Source organism: Aethina tumida, chromosome 5 (genome assembly GCF_024364675.1).
Source record: "Aethina tumida isolate Nest 87 chromosome 5, icAetTumi1.1, whole genome shotgun sequence".
Taxonomy (NCBI): Eukaryota; Metazoa; Arthropoda; class Insecta; order Coleoptera; family Nitidulidae; genus Aethina; species Aethina tumida.
Genome location: NC_065439.1, coordinates 22465568 through 22483662, shown reverse-complemented (window position 1 = coordinate 22483662; position 18095 = coordinate 22465568). Strand labels below are relative to the sequence as shown.

The window sequence follows — 18095 nt, the reverse complement described above, 5'->3', positions numbered from 1 at the left end:
ATTATTTTTTCAAAATATTCTCCCCTTCGACGCATTAAAGAGTATGTTTTGATACACTAAAAAAAATATATTTCTTTGCAAAAAATCAATCTTAAATTTAAAAAAATGACGATTTTTACGGGTTTTCCTTGAACTTTTTATGAAAAAAAATTGTTATACTACATGAGTATTTTTTATAAATATTATAACATATATTGCAATTTTTCAATTTTGAAAATATTGCAATTTTTATTAAATTTAATAAAAAAATATTTATAATTTTTTCATATTTTTTTTAATACATTATTAATTTTCAATAATTTACGAAAAAGTTTGATTGAAAAAAAATCAAATTTCACCATCAACAGATAAAGTTATATTTATTATCGACTGAATTTTTTATTATTTTATTAATTGTAGTATATTCATTAAAAAAAATAGGTTTTAAATTAATTAATTAAATTAGTTTTTTTAATAAAAATAAAAACTGTTAATTAATTGATTGTATTTATTTAAAAAATTAAGAAAAACTGTTCATTAAAAAATTAATTAAGAAATTTTATGATGCTTATTTAAAATAATATAAGTTTTTGTTATTATATAAATATTAGAAAATCTTTTATTACTAAAATATTTTCAAATTTGGAAAAACATAAAAATCATAAAAATTGACAATTTTTTTTTTTTTTTTTTTGAAAATATTCTAGTTTTTATAAACTTTCTGATAAAAATATTTTAGGTTACTATTTCTTTTTTTTTTTGAAAATAATGATGAACTTAAAATAGGCATTAATAGAATAACTACAACGTTAAAGAAATATATGAAAAAATATAGACTTGAATTTTTATTATGATAAAATTTATAAAAAATTGAAAAATCACGTTATCGACTATTTTTTTTTTCTTGAAAATATGCTATTTATAATAAACTTTTCTGAAAAAAAAAATATACAAAAATTTGTTCTTACGAATTTCATTTTTTTTTTTTTTCACATTTAAAATTAATTTTTCTCTAAGAAATCTTATTTTTTTGCTTGATTCTTTAATGCGTCGAAAAGTAGAATATTTTGAAAAAAAATATGAAGTATGTATTTTCGATATTTTATAAATTTCTTAACAATAACTTTGGTCATAGACCAAATAATACAGTTAAGCACATATTTCATTTCTTGTGCAGGATTTTCAAAAAATACACACATATAAATTTGTGACAAGTAAAAATCACACCTAATTTCAAAATTTTTCTTCGCTGCTTCTTATACTATCAGAAAAATTGAACTTTAATTTAACAATATAGCCAATGATTAGAGATTACATTAGAATATTATATAAATATTTGTCACTGAAAAGTCATCCAACGAAGCTGATATGATTTATTAGTTAGCTAATCAATTGGTCATTAATAATATAATCACTAGACAAAACGCGTTGCCAGTGATTATCATATATTATCATCCAATTATGAACATATTTCGATCACCTTGTGGCCTTTGTCTGCTAATTAGCAATTACCATACCCTAGTGGAACAACAAAACGAAATAACCCCCGGGCCATCTGACCATCAGGTAGATTTGGCACCGGCATCGAAAAATGCAGAAAACAATGTGTATATTTAGTTTCCCCGACTGTCAATGTCATAATTAAAAACCGATTCGGGATTTACCACACAGTTAACATGCTTAATTCTCCCACCAGTTGGAAACTCGCGAGTACTTGGCTCGGTCGTGGGATTTTCGTGCTGATACGAAGTGGCAGCAACGTGTGCCATGTCGATGGTGAACAGTGCCGTTAACCTCTTCCAAGGGACCTTCACACAAGTACTGACGGCCGTAACATGTGAGTATCGGAGGCAGCCTTGGTTTTATGTCTTTTCGATGCACGTCTCGCACGCGACCTCCTCCCAATCTTTTGTTTTTGTCGGCTTGGTGGTGCAAAGTCGACTTGGGTTTTTGTGTTTGGCTACGTCACTAATTGATGTGTTTTTCTCGAAAGTGAAACTGATGCAGTGAGTAAATACGCGGGGCTTCTGTCTTTTGTTTCTTTTTTTTATCTGATGCATGGAGTTATTTTGGGAGAATACGTAACATATGCCGACTAAACAGTTTCTGATCGTATCTGTTCTTGTAAAACTTTCCTCTCAGCTTAGAAATAATAAAATGTCAATAACCAAAATAAAATTTGAAGAATTATTATGTACTCAAAAAATTATTATAGAGTTTATAGCCTTTAAAAGTAATCTCAAAATGTTCATTATTCATTCCAGGAAAAGCCACAGCTGATGATTTTCCACTAAAATTACTTTTGACGTGCACGTTGCGGTTTATTTTAGTATCTTGGCAATAACCCACTTTCACGTGCATCACAAAGGACGTGAAATTTTATTGTGACTTATGTGTCCATTTAAAAATATTAAATTGATAAAATGATTAGCTGATAATTACAGCCAACAAAACTAATAAAAATTTAAGATAAAACAAAACTTCCGGATCACTAGTTTATCAAAAACTTACATAAATAATGTATAAGCACGTGAAGATAACCAGAAAACATTAAAATAAAATTCTTCCTCCTCTTCATAAATTAAATTATCTTATTTTTTTAGTTTATACGTCAGTCACATATTTGTACTTTAAGCAGGCATAAATGTATAAAAATGGGACACATCTTAAAAATATAAAATTAAATAATATTATTTTATAAACAATAGGAAAAACCTGTTTTAATTAATAATATTACAATGGTAGAATAAATTATTGTATAAACAGATATCCATAATCTTCTTTTTTCATGTTTTAACAACAAAAAACTACAAAACAAATTAAGTGAGAAAAAAAATATGTCAATAATAATTTCGATAAAATGTCATTTGATTAATTACAGACACAAGAGCAATAGAGCATTCTTTACATCAATTAAACATAGCAATGATCTGAGTGCGCATTTAATGAACAATTTAAAATGCTATCTGCAATATGCACCAGCTGATTGTGAGTGTATCACACGCTTTTAAATTCCACTTTACGAGTTCAAACAGGCCTTGTAAATGCCTGACCTTAAGCCACTTTTATTTTATTGTATTTGTTTATTTCGACAATATGTGCGTTTTTTATCAAGAATTGGCAATAATTTTTAAATTTTTCTGTATGTTATATTTCAGGTACTCTTCCCATGATATCCGATGGCATGCAGTACGGCTGGTCCGCCCCCGTTATACCGGTACTCCAGTCCAAAGACTCGCCGATTAAAGTTACCAAAAAACAATGCGAATTGTTGGAATCTGTTTACATTATAGGTGCGATATGCGGCATTACGATAACCATTTACCTGGTGGACAAAATTGGAAGGAAACTGTCCCTTCTCCTCGCAGCAACGACAACCTTACTCGTTTGGGTGGTGATCCTGACTTCTGACAACATTAAATACATCATCGCAGCAAGATTTTTTACTGGTATGGCGGGTGATATGGCTTTCGTGGCAGCCCCAATGTATCTGGCAGAAATAGCTGACCAAAAAATCAGGGGTTTTCTATCCAGTATCATTTATCTGATGATGTTGGTAGGTATCCTTGTGGTGTACATCATAGTACCTTTCACCCCCTACTACGTAACTCCAGTAGTTGGCATCGCCATTAACGCCATAGGCATTATAACGTTCGCATTCATGCCGGAGTCCCCGTACTACCTCCTCATGAAATCCAAAACCGAAAAGGCCCAACAATCCCTGATCAAATTCCGACAGACCAAAGAAGTCGAAAAGGAGTTCACCGAAATCAAAGAGGCGGTGGACAAGGAAAAGAGTATCAAAACCAAGCCGCTGGACATAGTCACGGTGAAGAGCAACAGAAAGGGCGTGTTAATAATGGTGGTCCTAAACGGCGCCCAACACATGGGGTGCATCAGCATCATCATAATGAACCTTCACGCCATTCTAGAAGCTGCAGGTTCCATTTACATTGAAACCTCCTACGCTGCAATCATATATTCAGCCATAATGTTGTTGTCCGCCACCACGGCGTCTTTCATCATCGACAAGTACGGCAGAAAATTACTGCTCTTGGTCTCCAACGTCCTAACCGGTGTATGTTTGTTTGTATTATCCACATATTTTTATCTGCAACACATAAAAGTGGATGTGATAAATGTCAGTTGGATTCCCATAGCTTCTGTGATGGTTTATGCAGCTGTGTTTAAATTCGGATTGGGTTTAGTCCCCATTGTGTTAACAGCTGAACTGTTTCCCTCCAATGTCAAAGCCTTGGGCATGACTTTATCTGATGTTATGTACGTTTTCTTTGCGTTTGTTTCGATCGAGTTGTATCAGTATTTAAGTGACAATTTTGGAATGCACGTGCCATTTTATGTTTTCACGGTTTGTTGTTTTCTGACTGCTGTGTTTACTTACTTTTATATTCCTGAAACGAAAGGGAAAACTTTGGAACAAATACAATTTTTACTCAAAGGTGAACCAATTCCGAAACGCAGCACGGATAGGCCAGAAATTAAGTATTCTAGTGTTGATAAAGTTTAAATGTGATATAAAAAAGGATATTGTTGAATGTACTTATCTGATTTCTGGGAAATCATTTTATATTCTATTTATGTTAAATACAGATATAAATTTATTGTAATGTTGCAAGTTGTTTTATTTAATAGTTTTGTACACTTTTAGTGGCACATTAGGTAGTTTTCTTCATACATTATTGGTTCAGAAAAATTTGCTTGATATTTTATAGTGTAAGTGTAATAAACGTATGGAGTTCTGTAATTATATCCTGATTTACTTTGATTAATTAAATTTTATGCACAGTTACTAAGTACACTTAAGATACAATTGTATCAATAAATCAATTTCTTTCACGCTCTAGACGAAGTACATCACACGTGTATAAATATCTTATCAAATGTCAGATGACACTCAGTAAATATTTGACAATCTCATTATTTTCAGTAAACAAGTAGTACAACAAAGAATGTTACGTACAAAGTATTGTGGTCAAGAGTAAAACACAATTAACAATTTATCAATATATTTGTCAAAATAAACAATAGGTTGGAATTATGATCTAATATAAAAAATACTCTAAAATTTCTAATAGAATTTAAAATTGCTTAGAAAGATCACTTCAGGTCACAGTCGAATTAAGTTAAAGGCAAATATCACGATCCATGTGTAAACTCTAACCATGCCGGATCTAGGAATTATCTCTAGTTTTGAATTGTTAAAACTACAATCTGGAAGCGAGTGAATTTATTATATTTGATTATACCTTATGTCTAGTTTTGATTTTTTAAAGTAACATACTTAAAGCTTGTTTCCCTAGATTCGTCACTAAATTTGAAACATAATCTTCAACCTATCAGTCGCGAAAGTATTCATTTGCAGATTGAAGTTTTCGTGCCAAAAAATCACTAACGATGCAATTGTCTGGCAGTTGTAATTTTTGATGATCACAAAACTAGCGCCCCCTATAAATGTGTGGTACTGAATTCTGCTTCGATACTGCCAGGTTTTTCTATCGGTTCGATCTTCTCATCGGTTGTTTGTGTGTGAGGATATGGTTCTCCTTTTAATATAAATTGGATCTCTTCCAGCGTCTTGCCCTTGGTTTCGGGAATATACAACATACTAAAAGCAGCGGTGAACAAGCAAGAGGCAGAAAAAATGTAGAAGGGCACGTCCAAATAATACAAAGCGCTTAACCTTTGATACAGCTCTATGGATATCAGGGCAAACACTAGATACATAGCATCTGATATGGTCATACCCATGGCTTTGACTTTGGCTGGGAACAATTCCGCAGTCATAACAATAGGTATCATGCCCAAACCATACTTGAAGACGGCTGCATAAATCATGACGGATGCAATAGGCAACCAAGATATCCCGCTTACATCCACACCAGAATTCTGTAAAGAAAAGTAGACGGCGATAACCAGAAGAGACAAACCAGTGAACAAGCTGGACGTTGTCAAAAGAATCTTCCTTCCGAACTTGTCGACGTAGAAATCGGCGATTGTCGCTGATATTAGCATCATGGCTGCGAAGAGGATTCCGCTTGATGTCGGACTCATGTAAACGGAATTGGCCTCTTCCAAGATGTGATGCAAATTCATTAAAATAACACTAATACTGCTAAAGTGTTGAGCAGCACATAGTACGGTCATTATTATTAAAGCCTTCCTATTACTTTTGATCAGAATTAAATCTTGAGGTCTACCCTTCTCTGATTTCTGTCTTTGAACTGCAGCATCAATTTCCTCGAATTCCTTGTCGATGTTGTCACGCATTCTTAATCTTTTTAGAGCGTTAAAGGCTTCTTCTCTCCTTCCTTTTGATAACAGAAAATATGGTGACTTAGGTATGAAAGGGAATGCACATAACTGCATCAGTAAAATAACTCCTCCGACAATGGAAGATACATAAATTGGAACAAAAGGTGCGACAGAATAAATAACTAAAATTCCCAGCAACATCATAAGGTAGATCATGCCGGCCAAGAAGCCTCGTATCTTTTTATCAGCTATCTCTGCCACATACATTGGAGCAGATACGAAGGCAACATCACCCGCCAAACCAGTTAAAAACCTTGCAGCATAAAAGTATTCCACTCTGTCGGCAATGGCAATGAGTATCCAACCTATTAAGCTGCAAGTTGCTGCTGCCACCATAGAGTTCTTGCGTCCCACACGATCCACCAGGAAAATTGTAACGGGCAAGCCCGCTATGCCACCAAACATGTACACGGATTCAAGCCATGTTTCTTCGTGTTCTTTTAGAGGAACTGGACTGTCCGGACTTTTGAGGACCTGCAGTATTGGTGACGTCCAGCCATATTGCATGCCATCGGATATGGCACTTACTGTACCTAAAATGGAAATAAAAAAATATGTATATTGATTTTATACTTTGCATGTTAGACAACCACGCGCACATTAGTCTCTCATATTCGCACATAATTTTTAGTTGTATGACAACCACCGAATTGAAGTTAATAGTGTTCTTTGCCCTATTAGGGTTTATCAGGGTGCTTCCACTTACGGAAGTTTGAAGGTTTCACGCTAATAAATTATTTCATCGATTACAGTTAAAATTAAGTTGCTGTAAAAGGGAAATTTGCGTGAATGCATGCGTGATTCAGGAAATTTCCTAGAAAATCGTTCTCGTATTTAATATGTATCAGGGTTTGAGCTCAAAGAGTGTACAAAATATGTCAATGCGTCATTCTGAATATTGGAAAAAATAAATATCAAATATTTTTTAATTTATAAATCACCAATAAATTTTATTGTCCAACCCCAAACAAAGAAAAAATTGTTTAAAACATTTTGGAATTTTAAAACATGTCATCATTTCCGAACACATCAGTTCCCAGTCAATTCAGAAGATGTTGGATAGAAAGATCTAATGCGAGTTGTTCTGTCACGGTCAATTTCTAATGTTTTCCGCTTAATCATCAATTCTCTTTCCATTTCGCCCCTCGCATTAACTAACAGGGTTTGAGAATCTTCTGCCTGTTTGAGTTGAGCAATTAAAGCGGCTTCATTTTCATTTATCTTCTTTATTTCGTCCAACAGCGCATATTGAGCATCATCTCGACAATTTTCTACTCTTGGCCTAACACTTCTATTATCCAGACGAGTTTGAGCAAGTTTGCATGGATAGTCCAGTCTTCTAAGAGCAGCTTTTATTTCGTTGATGGTATTTTCTACGTTTGCTAGCTTTTGTAGAATTCTTTTGAGATCTTTATCTAGTCTTATGGTGACTTCCTCATTGCAAGCAATTCTCTTAGACAGGGCCTTTTCAACGCTATCAGCTTGAGATCGTAAATCGTTAGACGCCTTATGAAGAATCGCATCCAAGGTGTTTCTTAACGTTACAGATCTTTGTCTCGTGGCCTCTCCTTCTTGCAAAATCTCCCTGGTGAAATGCTCCCAATAGTCCACAGTTGACTGGCCTTCTGGACAAATTACAGAACCTGGCTTAAACATGAGTACATTACTACTAGGGTTCAGGGCCAAGTTTGTTGTTACTATATGATGTGCAAAGCTTTTGTCACTCCAATCGTACTCTAGTCTGGCCTTTACTGTCTTATCTTCGACTAATTGGGCTTCAATATCCTTCAAAGTTCTAGTAAATATTTCTCGAATCTCTGCTGTTAAAGCGAGCTCCTTTATCAGCTCGACCTCCACTTCGTCCCTTACCAACTCTGTATCCCATCGACCCGTTCGTCTTTCCAAACATTCGCCAGCTATTGCTTCCGGCATTTGAAGCACGGAACTAGCTTTCTTCAGACGTTGCCTCTGTTCCTCCATAAACGAAATCTCTTCCGAAGCCGCCGAAATAGCCCGCTCCAATTCGCATTGCCATCTAAGAAAAACTGGCATAGAAAAATAATTTTAAAGTATAGAACAGATTGACCTGTGAATATCCAATTCGCGCTGGTTCAAATGTTTAGAACTGTTCTGAGTGTCCTCATCAGACTTCGTAGCCACCGTCTTAACGCAATTCATTCCGTTCCAATCTACCAGTTTGGCCCTGTGATTTTCGGTCGAACACCGCTCCAATATTTCCTTGTTGTGCGACCTCCATTCGCCTTCGCTGAACTTGGTGATCGAGTACTTGTCGACGACCGGTCTGGTTCCAGTCAAACCATTCATGGGGCCCCAATCTACCCTGCCGGTGGCCCACGGTCCCACCGGATCCATCATCGGATCAGCTTCTTGAAGAAACTCATCGCCGGGTTGCGGTAAATAGCAGGGACGTTCGCCGTCCCCAAGAATTTCGGGTATATCCGGGGAGGGTTCTTTCGTCGTACCACCGACGTGCTCTCTTATTGCACTCACTGCATTAGGCTTTGAATCCACTTGGTTCGCTTCCAACTGAGCTTGGGCCGGATGGCAGAGGCATTGGTATTTGGGCTGGAAGTGCTGAGGTTTCTTCAGAATGCCCTTCAAAGCCACCTCGCATCTGGTGTCGACTGGCTTTCGGCCTGCTTGTTGCAAGTGTGGTTGGTCGTCTCGTTGGAAATGAGCAAGCGTCTGTCTGTCTCCGAAGGAACCATGATCGCAGTCTTTACAATTTGCGTCCGAAGGTTTTTGTTCCAAAGAGGCCATTGTGTACGAAATTGAACAGGCAAAATGTCCGAAATGATAACAAAAAACTTAATGCATACTAAAGTTGAAAAGCGTCAAAAATGTCGGGAAGACATTACTAATTATTAAATATAATATATTTTGTAACCAAGGAAATCTAATAATTAAATAAATTCACCTGTTAATACTCCTAATGTTAAAATTTGATGATTAAACATATTAAATCTTGATAACATAATTAATATATCCATGATTATTTTAAAGATTTTTCATAATAATATCAAATTTTAGAATTATTAATTAACTAATAATATTAAAAACAGATTATTCAAAAGATATATAATATTTAAAAAGAAACATTTTAGTCACTTTCTTTTCTATTTATTGTATTAATATTTTATTAGATATTGATCACATTAGTGATTAATATAATAACTCATCCTTTGAAGAAAATTGTATCAAAACTTTGAAAACAATTTTAATCATAAAAAGAAAAATGTTGTTATATACATTATTTTATCTATGATAATATTATAAAAGATATATAAAACCTGTTAGTATTTATTTAAAATTAATTAATTTCAATTATTTGATTAAATTAAACATAAACAAAACATTTTATAAACCCTTTTGGACTGCCACATTCCAGAAACGATTACTTGCAGATGTCATTGATTTAATTGAACAGTAAAACAACAGAACACTTCTTAAACACAGCATCGACGATTTTCAATCAACAAAATAAATAAAAAAATTTACTTACATGTCAGTACAGCAATCAGTTGGGGGTAAGTTCCGGAGAACATGGACTTGATTGAGTTTTCCCTCATGGTTGAAAAGATTTCCCGCTGCCGCACGTCAACAATAAACAGCTGTGTTCGATCTAATTACTGGCTCCAATTGTGTCGTATCCAAACACCAGTCTCACAAATAAACTGGCATCAAGTGGCCGATATATCGATTCGATTGGCTTCTTGCGGCCGATGTGCACTTGTCTGGTGGTGGATGCAGTTGTTGGTTGATGACAGGTCCAACCCTCCTCTACCTGCGTTCAAGTTCAAAAGATTATATTTTGAGCACTATTAAATGTGTCCTCTATTAAAATTAGGTACGACTAGTTGCCAAGTCGATGTTTAATTTACTGCCTCATGGTTGTGTTTAGTTACCTGGTCAATTTTAGAAAACACTTACTTTTTCTTAGTCTTAACTGATTTGGGCAACACTATCGACTCATTGTAAACACTAACTAGTTCTATTTTATGTTGTATTAATATGATTTTTATTATTCTAGATTATTAAACAATTACTGTCAATATCAATAACATTTCACTAAAGGCCAATTGATATAAATTGATGGGGAACAAATACTAAATAGAATATTCGGATTAATTTAGGAAAATCCAAATAATTTATGAATTAATTTTATTATAAATTTACTACTACTACAATTACTACTAAAATTATAGATACTAGTAGTTATTTTCCTTTACTTAAAACAAAATAATCTTACTTACCCTTAAAATTCGACAAGTAATTAAAATTGTCACACGAACTAATTTTGCTACAAGTTACATGATTTATGAAGGTATATGTAAGCTACATTTGCATATATAACTAATAACTCCAATTATTTTGTTGCCTAAATAAATATTTGACATCGTAACATTATCATAATTCTCATAAAATTTTATAATATTTGTCTTGTGTGTCGATGAATAGTTCCAAAATCCCCAAAAGACTCAGAGACAATTTATATTTAGATCTGTTTTGTCATTGTTTGGTCGATAGTTTTTCACACAATGGATTTAAGGTTGCACGCTTAGCATTCATCTAATGGAAAGTAATAATATTTTTAAGATATCCGATTTAAAATAATACAAATTAACGAATTAATAACTTAATCCCGAGTAAACTTTCAATAAAAGCAGATTAAACCTGCCTTTGTTCACTTAAATGTTTGTCAAATACCATTCTTTATGAATAATTGAGATTTATTATCCATAAAAATCATAAGGGGGACATAATAAAAGTTAATACAACTTGAATAAATGGTGATTGTTTTAAAAAAATTAACAGGAACTATTGAAACTAATAAATGCTTTCGTCCTTGGCTAATAGTTTTTTAAATATTATAATTTTTACATGTTTTAGTACTATACGAAGCAATAAAAATTCTTAAGTCATTGTTATTAAGTATTTTAATACAATTAGTTATAATTACATCATGGGGGCTTTATGAAGATCAATATATCAGAATTAAAACCACCCAAAGCTACATCTGTTATGATTCAATCAGGAAAATTGTCTTACATACAACTGGTTAAGCCCATTCCAACAAATCAATCGTTACAAAAATGCTGGGAGAGATCCAATCGAACTCTTGCTTGGGATTGAAAATGTTACATATTTAGTGAATAGATGTTTTCAAGTCACGCGACCAGACCGAAATATATTTATCAAGATTTACAGAATCCATTAGTCAAGTACTTAATCCATAAATTAACAAACTAATTTTCCAACTTACAAATAGTCATAACACACCAGATATTTCGTGCTTATGAGAGAAGAAAAATAAAAAACTTGAAACAACGTAGAATATGTCATAAAAATTTAATGGCCAGTTAAACTGAAAAAATATTTACATGATGTTATTAGAAACGTTTTTTAATGCTTAGCAATACGTGAACAATACCCAAAACTTTGACCTGTGAGAATTTTATGTTAATTTATAATCTAAAAATGAATGTAATTAAAACTCAATGAATATTAGGTAAATATAAAAAAGTCTCTTGATTAAGGAAGATCTAAAAAAAGTTTCAGCTCTTCATCCTTCTGGATTTTCTTTGACCTGTGAAAATATCTTATGGATAATTAAAACTTAATGGTTGGTAAATATTTAAAAACATACTCTAGATTAAGGAAAACCTCAAAAAAAAAGAGTTCCAGCTCTTTCTACGTCTGAATTTCTTTGATAATTGTCGAATGGAGTTAATATAATAATCTGGTATATTATTATGTTAATAACAAAACATATTCTATCGATTTTGAGGTAACTCCAACAGTGTCCATTCTTGAGTTCCTGAATTATGTAAAATCCCATTTTCCCGAAGCATGCGCGAGCTATATCAGCAGAAAGTTTTAAACATCGTCAAGCATTAGCCTCACTAATAAGGTGCTCCCTTCATTCAATTCTTGTGCAATAAACCCCCGATGAAGAAAAACCGTAAAAAAACTGAGAGAAAAATGATTGCCAGTGGCATACATACCGACGCAGGACAATGGCATAGAGCGGCATGGTTTTGCAGGCGCATTGCGGCGTCGTGAATGGAATACTACTGCTGAAAGTGCGGCCTTAATTCTGAAATGGTGTGCGAATTCGCTCGCACACTCCTGCCGCTTCTGTGCTCCTGGTCGTGCGGGGAGCTATTGTGGAACCAGATCAACTCCGCTCACCGCGAACGGGATCAAACCGACTCGTCGCGTGAACGTGGAGTGAGTGAGGCGGGCACGTTTCGTTTGTTCAGTTTCTCAGCCACAAATCGGTGCGAGTGTGTCTACGGTGTCGACTCAATGCCATCCGCGAGCGTCAAATTAAAAACCTCTTAGTATAAATTAGTTTTATTGAAAATAAATATAAATAATACAATAATGTGCAATCTATAAATTAAATTGGCACCTTCTCCTTATTTACATCATTAACACTATGGGGATAAGGTTCTCCTTTAAGTATAAACTGAATCTCCTCCAAAGTCTTCCCTTTTGTTTCAGGAATGTACCACCAACAAAACAGGGCGGTCAAAACGCAGGACAAAGCGAATATATAAAAGGGCACATCGTACCCGCATAATTCGCTTAACTGCTGATACACCTGTACTGAAATCATGGCGAACACCAGGTACATGGCATCGGAGAAAGTCATGCCGAGAGCTTTAACTTTTGCAGGAAACAGTTCGGATGTTAGGACAATGGGAACCATACCCAAGCCGAACCTGAACACGGCCGAGTAGAACATGACTGAAACAATTGGCAACCAGGAAATTGATGTGGTGTCCATAAATCGCATCAAAGTAAAGAACACAGCCAAAACCAACAAAGATAATCCGGTCATTAAGCTGGAACTGATTACTAAGGCCTTGCGTCCAAATCTGTCGATGAAGAAGCCGGACACGGAGGCAGCGGCCAACATGATGGCTGCGAAAAGGATTCCGGTTGGTAAGGGTTGGAGATAAGCTGAGTTACCGTGTTCAAGTATGGTATGCAGGTTCATGATCATCACGCTGATGCTTGCAAAATGTTGAGCTCCGTTTATGAACGTCATTATTATCACAGCTTTCCTGTTACTCTTAATTAGAACCAAGTCTTGTGGCCTGCCTCTCTCCGACTGTTGTCTTATAACAGCCTTTGTTATGTCAGACAATTCCTCATCCACGTTTTCTGATGAACGCAGCTTTTGTAGAGCGTGTTTAGCTTTGTCATGTTTACCCTTTATAAGCAAATAGTAAGGCGACTCAGGTATAAATTGAAAGGAGATCAGTTGAAACGTTAAAATGACACAGCCCATAATAGACGACACATAAATAGGTACAATGGGACCGACTGCGTAAACCATCAACAGTCCAATCAGATTCATGAGCTGTATGAAGCCAGCTAAGAAGCCTCTAATTTTCTTGTCGGAAATTTCCGCCACATACATAGGCGTCGCCACAAATCCTACGTCGGCCGCCAATCCCACAAGAAATCGGGCCACATACAAGAACTCAATTCTGTAGGCGACAGCTTTCAATATCCATCCGGTCATACTGATGACACCAGCGCACATGAGTGTGCCTTTACGGCCTATCCGGTCGACGAAGAATATTGTGAGAGGCAGACCTGCTATTCCCCCCGTAAGATAGAGCTGTTCCAGCCATCCCTCCTCATGTTCTGTAATCCTGATTGGACTGTCCTCCGATTTTAGCACTGGAACTATTGGCGCTGTCCACCCGTAGCTCATCCCATCGGAAAAAGCACTCGATGTGCCTAAAACAAATATGTTGTGATTAACAAATAATAACAATAACATGTAGTTTATGACATCATTGAATTAAATGTTTGTTAACACATGTTAATAACAACAATTTGGAAATTTTAATATCACGTTCTAAAAATATCTAATTAATTTAAAGTACAAATACTTTGTATTTTGTAATAATTTTTGAAAAAATTATCTTATTTATTTTATGTAACATATTATCAAATTTTGCTTTTTAAACATTTAAGTAAGGCGATAGATATTCGCAATCAACAAAATTAAAATTAAACATTTATACTTAATGAGCATATTTCTTAAATACTTACAGACAATAACAGCAATAATCTGCTGGAGGGTGCCCTCGAACATGTCTTTCATTGTTGTCGATTTGTGCACTGTGTTTCCATATACTAACTACATCTAATGAACGAATCAATCAAATTGAAGCCAATTTTTAATAAAGCAATTCGTCCTCGCTGATAATTTATATATTTTGAAACTTGTTATGGTAATCGGGAAGTGGACGAAATCTTCCCGATAAAAGTGCATGTGGTTCAAATCGCGGACAATCGTTTTGTGGTGGCAGAAACAGATGTTAGTTAGTATTGTCTAATTAAATGCATTAAGTATTTTAAACTCTGTAATTTAGATAATAAGAAACTAAGTAAACATTTTAACACGTTTTTCAAATTTCATATCTTTCCATACGTACAGTGATTTAATAGTATTGACGTATGCGGTTTACACAGTTTATCCGTAAATTTAATAAAAAAAATACGACACCCAATTTAAAATTGACAATTTTTTAACAGTATGAATTGAACAACTGTTTGTACGTATGAATAATTCAGTACACTGTTTGTTTACATTGTTGCATAAAATAATTTTAATTACTTTTACTGCATCATTATTTTCTTCAGTTTTAATTGTGGGTAGATAACAGTCAACTTCTGTGAATGTTGTTGGTAATAATTAATAATTAATTAACCTATCTATTACTAAGAGATAGCAATTTTGATGTCTGTAACATTTTCCGGATAAGCTGAAATTAATTTAAATAATTTAAAAAGTATTTTAAGTATTTAAATCATTTTTAGAATATTATTGTTAATGATGTATTTCTAATGTTCTTAATAAATATACTGAGAATGAAAACAATCCCAATCACAAATCTAAAATTGTAACGGATTGGTTATTAAGATATTTTCTGTTCATTCCAATCTCCAAACATCAACTCTATAGAAAACATAAGGAATCACGTTTATAAACAAATTCGACATAAAAATTTTAAAAATTTAAATGAACTCATCAAACAATTCAAGAATCTTAAAGGACTTATCATATAGTCGGAGAATGGTCGAATATACCTAATCCACGGAGATGGCAAAATTATAAAACAGGGAAATTATTGTCCAAAGTATTAATGTTGAATTATTTAACACAAATTTAATTATTAAAATTTCAAATTTAAAGTTTATGACTAACTCAATATATGTAACATTCTATTGAATAAAAATACAGTAGTTTTTATAAAACTATATAAAACAGTTAATTAATATTATTTTAAAAATTCATATTAAATAAAGGAGTTGTCAATAAAATATATAATATTTTAAAGTTACAGTAGTAGTGACTACTGTATATTTTATAAATATTTTTACCTACATTTTATAAATCAAATTTAGTCCATATAATTTTAATATCATAAATTACTTGCTATTTTTTTTTTTTGTTAAAAATAGAATATTTATTGTATTATTTTCTAATAGTTGTTTGTCAACTTAAACACACTAACCATTCTAATCTTTTCTGAAGGAATTAATTTATACTCTTAATACATTAAATAGAAAAAACTACTATTTAAACTATTTACAACTATTTCTGTTTTTAAAATATATTATATTAAATTGCTAAATACTTCTCAACTTCTTAAAAAAGAAGAAGAAAATTTTGGTGGATATTTTTCAAACTACGTCAAATTTCCAAACTCAAATTTCATCTCCTTAATGCTCAAATCTTGTTCATTTTTAACTACGTCCATTTAACTTATATTAGACACGTGTTTGCATATAACAATTGTTCTTCTAAAGTACGAATTGCGTAGCTGTGAAATAATAAAAATCTATAAATACATAATTAAGCGCATATTAATGATTTATTTTCTGGAAAAACAATTCTTTTTTATGTACCATTGTTTGGCCCAGGTGTTGATAAAATTCAACCGAAACACATGCAAACGCCTTACTCCTGCCATAGTCTAGAAGTTGAATCCAACCAAAACCGCACCATTCTAACATCATCAGATTTTTCAAAATGTTAAAAGTGATCAAAGAACTCAAATTCATATCCAAGGGTACACTAATACAGCTTTTTTCAGTCTTAGTTTGTAAGTACCAACTGTAGTATCATTATAAAATATCCCATGACCCTTGTTTTATAGGTACGCTAGGAGCAATATCCGATGGAATGCAATACGGATGGTCGTCCCCAATGATACCAATACTGAGATCAAACTCAACACCCTTTAATGTAACGCAGCAAGACGAATTTTTATTGGAACAGCTCTACTTAATTGGGGGAGTGACATGTTTACCTCTTACAATACTCCTGATAAACATGGTTGGAAGAAAAGGTAGTTTGGTATGTGCGACGTGTGTAAGTTTACTCTGTTGGATATTGATTGCCCTGCCGGAGAGGATTGAGTGCATCTTCATTGCGAGATTTCTGGCTGGATTTGCAGGTGATGTCAATTTTGTAGCGGCACCAATGTACATTGCTGAAGTAGCACAGAAACACATTAGGGGTGTGCTATCTTGTATTTTATTGATAATGTTACACATAGGATTACTGATTATTTACATTAGTGCCCCCTTAATTCCTATATATGCCTCTTGTTTAATTGGTATTGTAATATCGGTATTACAATTGGGAATACTCATTTGCATTCCGGAATCACCCTATTATCTCCTGATTAAAGGAAAAACTGCGCAAGCAGAAAGGAACCTAAGAATTCTCAGATCAAGTCCTGTTAAACAAGAAATTGAGGAAATGTTAACCGCCGTGGAAAAAAATAACGTAGTCAAAGGCAAAGTTTTAGATCTGTTTCTCGTGAAAAGCAACCGGAAGGCTTTACTGATAGTAATTATGTTACATGCTGCGCAAAATTTCAGTGGAATCAGCGTCATGATTATGAACATACATTTGATTCTGGGAGCTAGTAAACTGACGTATCTAACTCCAATGTCGATCGGTATAATTTTTGCCTCCATAATGTTATTCACATCATGCATGTCGGGCTTTTTTATTGATAAATTTGGAAGGCGCACCCTGTTGATAATATCCAGCCTCCTCGCTGGAACGTCAGTTGCTTGCCTTGCTGTTTATCTAACGTTACAAAATTACGGAGAAGTCTTTGATATTTCGTGGATTCCGATCACGGCAGTCATGATATACGCATTGGCGTTTAGACTTGGCTTGGGAATAGTACCTGCAGTTATGTCAGCCGAGTTGTTTCCGCTTAACGTTAAGGCTTTGGGAATGAGTCTTGTTGACGTGGTCTACATGATTTTTGCTTTGCTATCAATTCAGATTTATAAAATTTTAAGTGAAAATGTTGGTATGGATGTACCGTTTTACATTTACGCCAGTTGTTCATTTCTATCAGCAGTCATCGCTTTCATCTGGCTTCCTGAAACCAAAGGGTTGTCACTGGAGGAAATACAGTTTATGCTTAGAGGGGAAATCAGTAGTAGTGATGTTGTTAGTAAAAGCTAGTTTTGTATATGATTATTAATGTATAATTGACAACTTATTAAATAAGTTTTTTGTACTTTAAACAAATTACTTTAGAAATAATTTTTATAATTATCTCAGTTTAACAAAACATGCAATTTACATTATTATACTTATTTATTGTTTAGTTTTAATAAAATCAATGTTTGTGATTCAAACATCTAGTTAATACATTATTTAGTATGTCATATAACTAAAGTGTAATATGTGTTGCGTATAG

General features: G+C 33.7%; 5 protein-coding genes across 6 annotated transcripts; 2 read left to right on the top strand and 3 right to left on the bottom strand.

The window, feature by feature from the left end:
- The first annotated feature begins 1663 nt into the window (after positions 1-1663).
- On the top strand, positions 1664-4607 carry LOC109599113 (solute carrier family 2, facilitated glucose transporter member 8-like). The gene is made up of 2 exons (XM_049968054.1): positions 1664-1816; positions 3138-4607. Exons 1-2 carry the CDS (start codon positions 1747-1749, stop codon positions 4505-4507), a joined length of 1440 nt encoding a protein of 479 aa, XP_049824011.1. The 5' UTR covers positions 1664-1746; the 3' UTR covers positions 4508-4607.
- A 382-nt stretch (positions 4608-4989) lies between these two features.
- On the bottom strand, positions 4990-12529 carry LOC109599132 (facilitated trehalose transporter Tret1). 2 transcript variants are annotated; one of them, XM_049968052.1, is made up of 3 exons: positions 12339-12529; positions 9836-10117; positions 4990-6845 (listed from the first exon to the last, which is right to left on the bottom strand). In XM_049968052.1, the coding sequence occupies exons 2-3, from the start codon at positions 9900-9902 to the stop codon at positions 5446-5448; spliced, it is 1467 nt and encodes a 488-aa protein (XP_049824009.1). In that variant the 5' UTR covers positions 9903-10117; positions 12339-12529; the 3' UTR covers positions 4990-5445. The 2 variants fall into 2 exon arrangements, with proteins under 2 accessions (XP_049824009.1, XP_019870637.2); XM_020015078.2 differs by lacking the exon at positions 12339-12529 and adding an exon at positions 10587-10651.
- Positions 7234-9186, bottom strand: LOC109599131 (tektin-4). Its single transcript, XM_020015077.2, has 2 exons — positions 8399-9186; positions 7234-8347 (listed from the first exon to the last, which is right to left on the bottom strand). Exons 1-2 carry the CDS (start codon positions 9091-9093, stop codon positions 7342-7344), a joined length of 1701 nt encoding a protein of 566 aa, XP_019870636.1. The 5' UTR covers positions 9094-9186; the 3' UTR covers positions 7234-7341.
- A 145-nt stretch (positions 12530-12674) lies between the features above and the next one.
- On the bottom strand, positions 12675-14966 carry LOC126265714 (facilitated trehalose transporter Tret1-like). Its single transcript, XM_049968056.1, has 2 exons — positions 14410-14966; positions 12675-14091 (listed from the first exon to the last, which is right to left on the bottom strand). The coding sequence occupies exons 1-2, from the start codon at positions 14459-14461 to the stop codon at positions 12737-12739; spliced, it is 1407 nt and encodes a 468-aa protein (XP_049824013.1). The 5' UTR covers positions 14462-14966; the 3' UTR covers positions 12675-12736.
- A 1053-nt stretch (positions 14967-16019) lies between these two features.
- Positions 16020-18023, top strand: LOC126265715 (facilitated trehalose transporter Tret1-like). The gene is made up of 2 exons (XM_049968057.1): positions 16020-16469; positions 16524-18023. The coding sequence occupies exons 1-2, from the start codon at positions 16397-16399 to the stop codon at positions 17855-17857; spliced, it is 1407 nt and encodes a 468-aa protein (XP_049824014.1). The 5' UTR covers positions 16020-16396; the 3' UTR covers positions 17858-18023.
- Positions 18024-18095: the final 72 nt, after the last annotated feature.

What these genes read in the sequence shown, in the direction of transcription:
- LOC126265715 (XM_049968057.1), top strand. Translation starts at nt 16,397, where the DNA reads ATGTTAAAAGTGATCAAAGAACTCAAATTCATATCCAAGGGTACACTA. An exon ending in GCTTTTTTCAGTCTTAGTTT is followed by an intron (nt 16,470 to 16,523) that starts GTAAGTACCAAC and finishes CTTGTTTTATAG; the next exon opens with GTACGCTAGGAGCAATATCC.
- LOC109599131 (XM_020015077.2), bottom strand. Translation starts at nt 9,093, where the DNA reads ATGGCCTCTTTGGAACAAAAACCTTCGGACGCAAATTGTAAAGACTGC. An exon ending in CGCGAATTGGATATTCACAG is followed by an intron (nt 8,348 to 8,398) that starts GTCAATCTGTTC and finishes AGTTTTTCTTAG; the next exon opens with ATGGCAATGCGAATTGGAGC.
- LOC109599132 (XM_049968052.1), bottom strand. Translation starts at nt 9,902, where the DNA reads ATGAGGGAAAACTCAATCAAGTCCATGTTCTCCGGAACTTACCCCCAA. An exon ending in ACTGATTGCTGTACTGACAT is followed by an intron (nt 6,846 to 9,835) that starts GTAAGTAAATTT and finishes TTTCCATTTTAG; the next exon opens with GTACAGTAAGTGCCATATCC.
- LOC109599113 (XM_049968054.1), top strand. Translation starts at nt 1,747, where the DNA reads ATGTCGATGGTGAACAGTGCCGTTAACCTCTTCCAAGGGACCTTCACA. An exon ending in AGTACTGACGGCCGTAACAT is followed by an intron (nt 1,817 to 3,137) that starts GTGAGTATCGGA and finishes GTTATATTTCAG; the next exon opens with GTACTCTTCCCATGATATCC.
- LOC126265714 (XM_049968056.1), bottom strand. Translation starts at nt 14,461, where the DNA reads ATGAAAGACATGTTCGAGGGCACCCTCCAGCAGATTATTGCTGTTATT. An exon ending in GATTATTGCTGTTATTGTCT is followed by an intron (nt 14,092 to 14,409) that starts GTAAGTATTTAA and finishes TATTTGTTTTAG; the next exon opens with GCACATCGAGTGCTTTTTCC.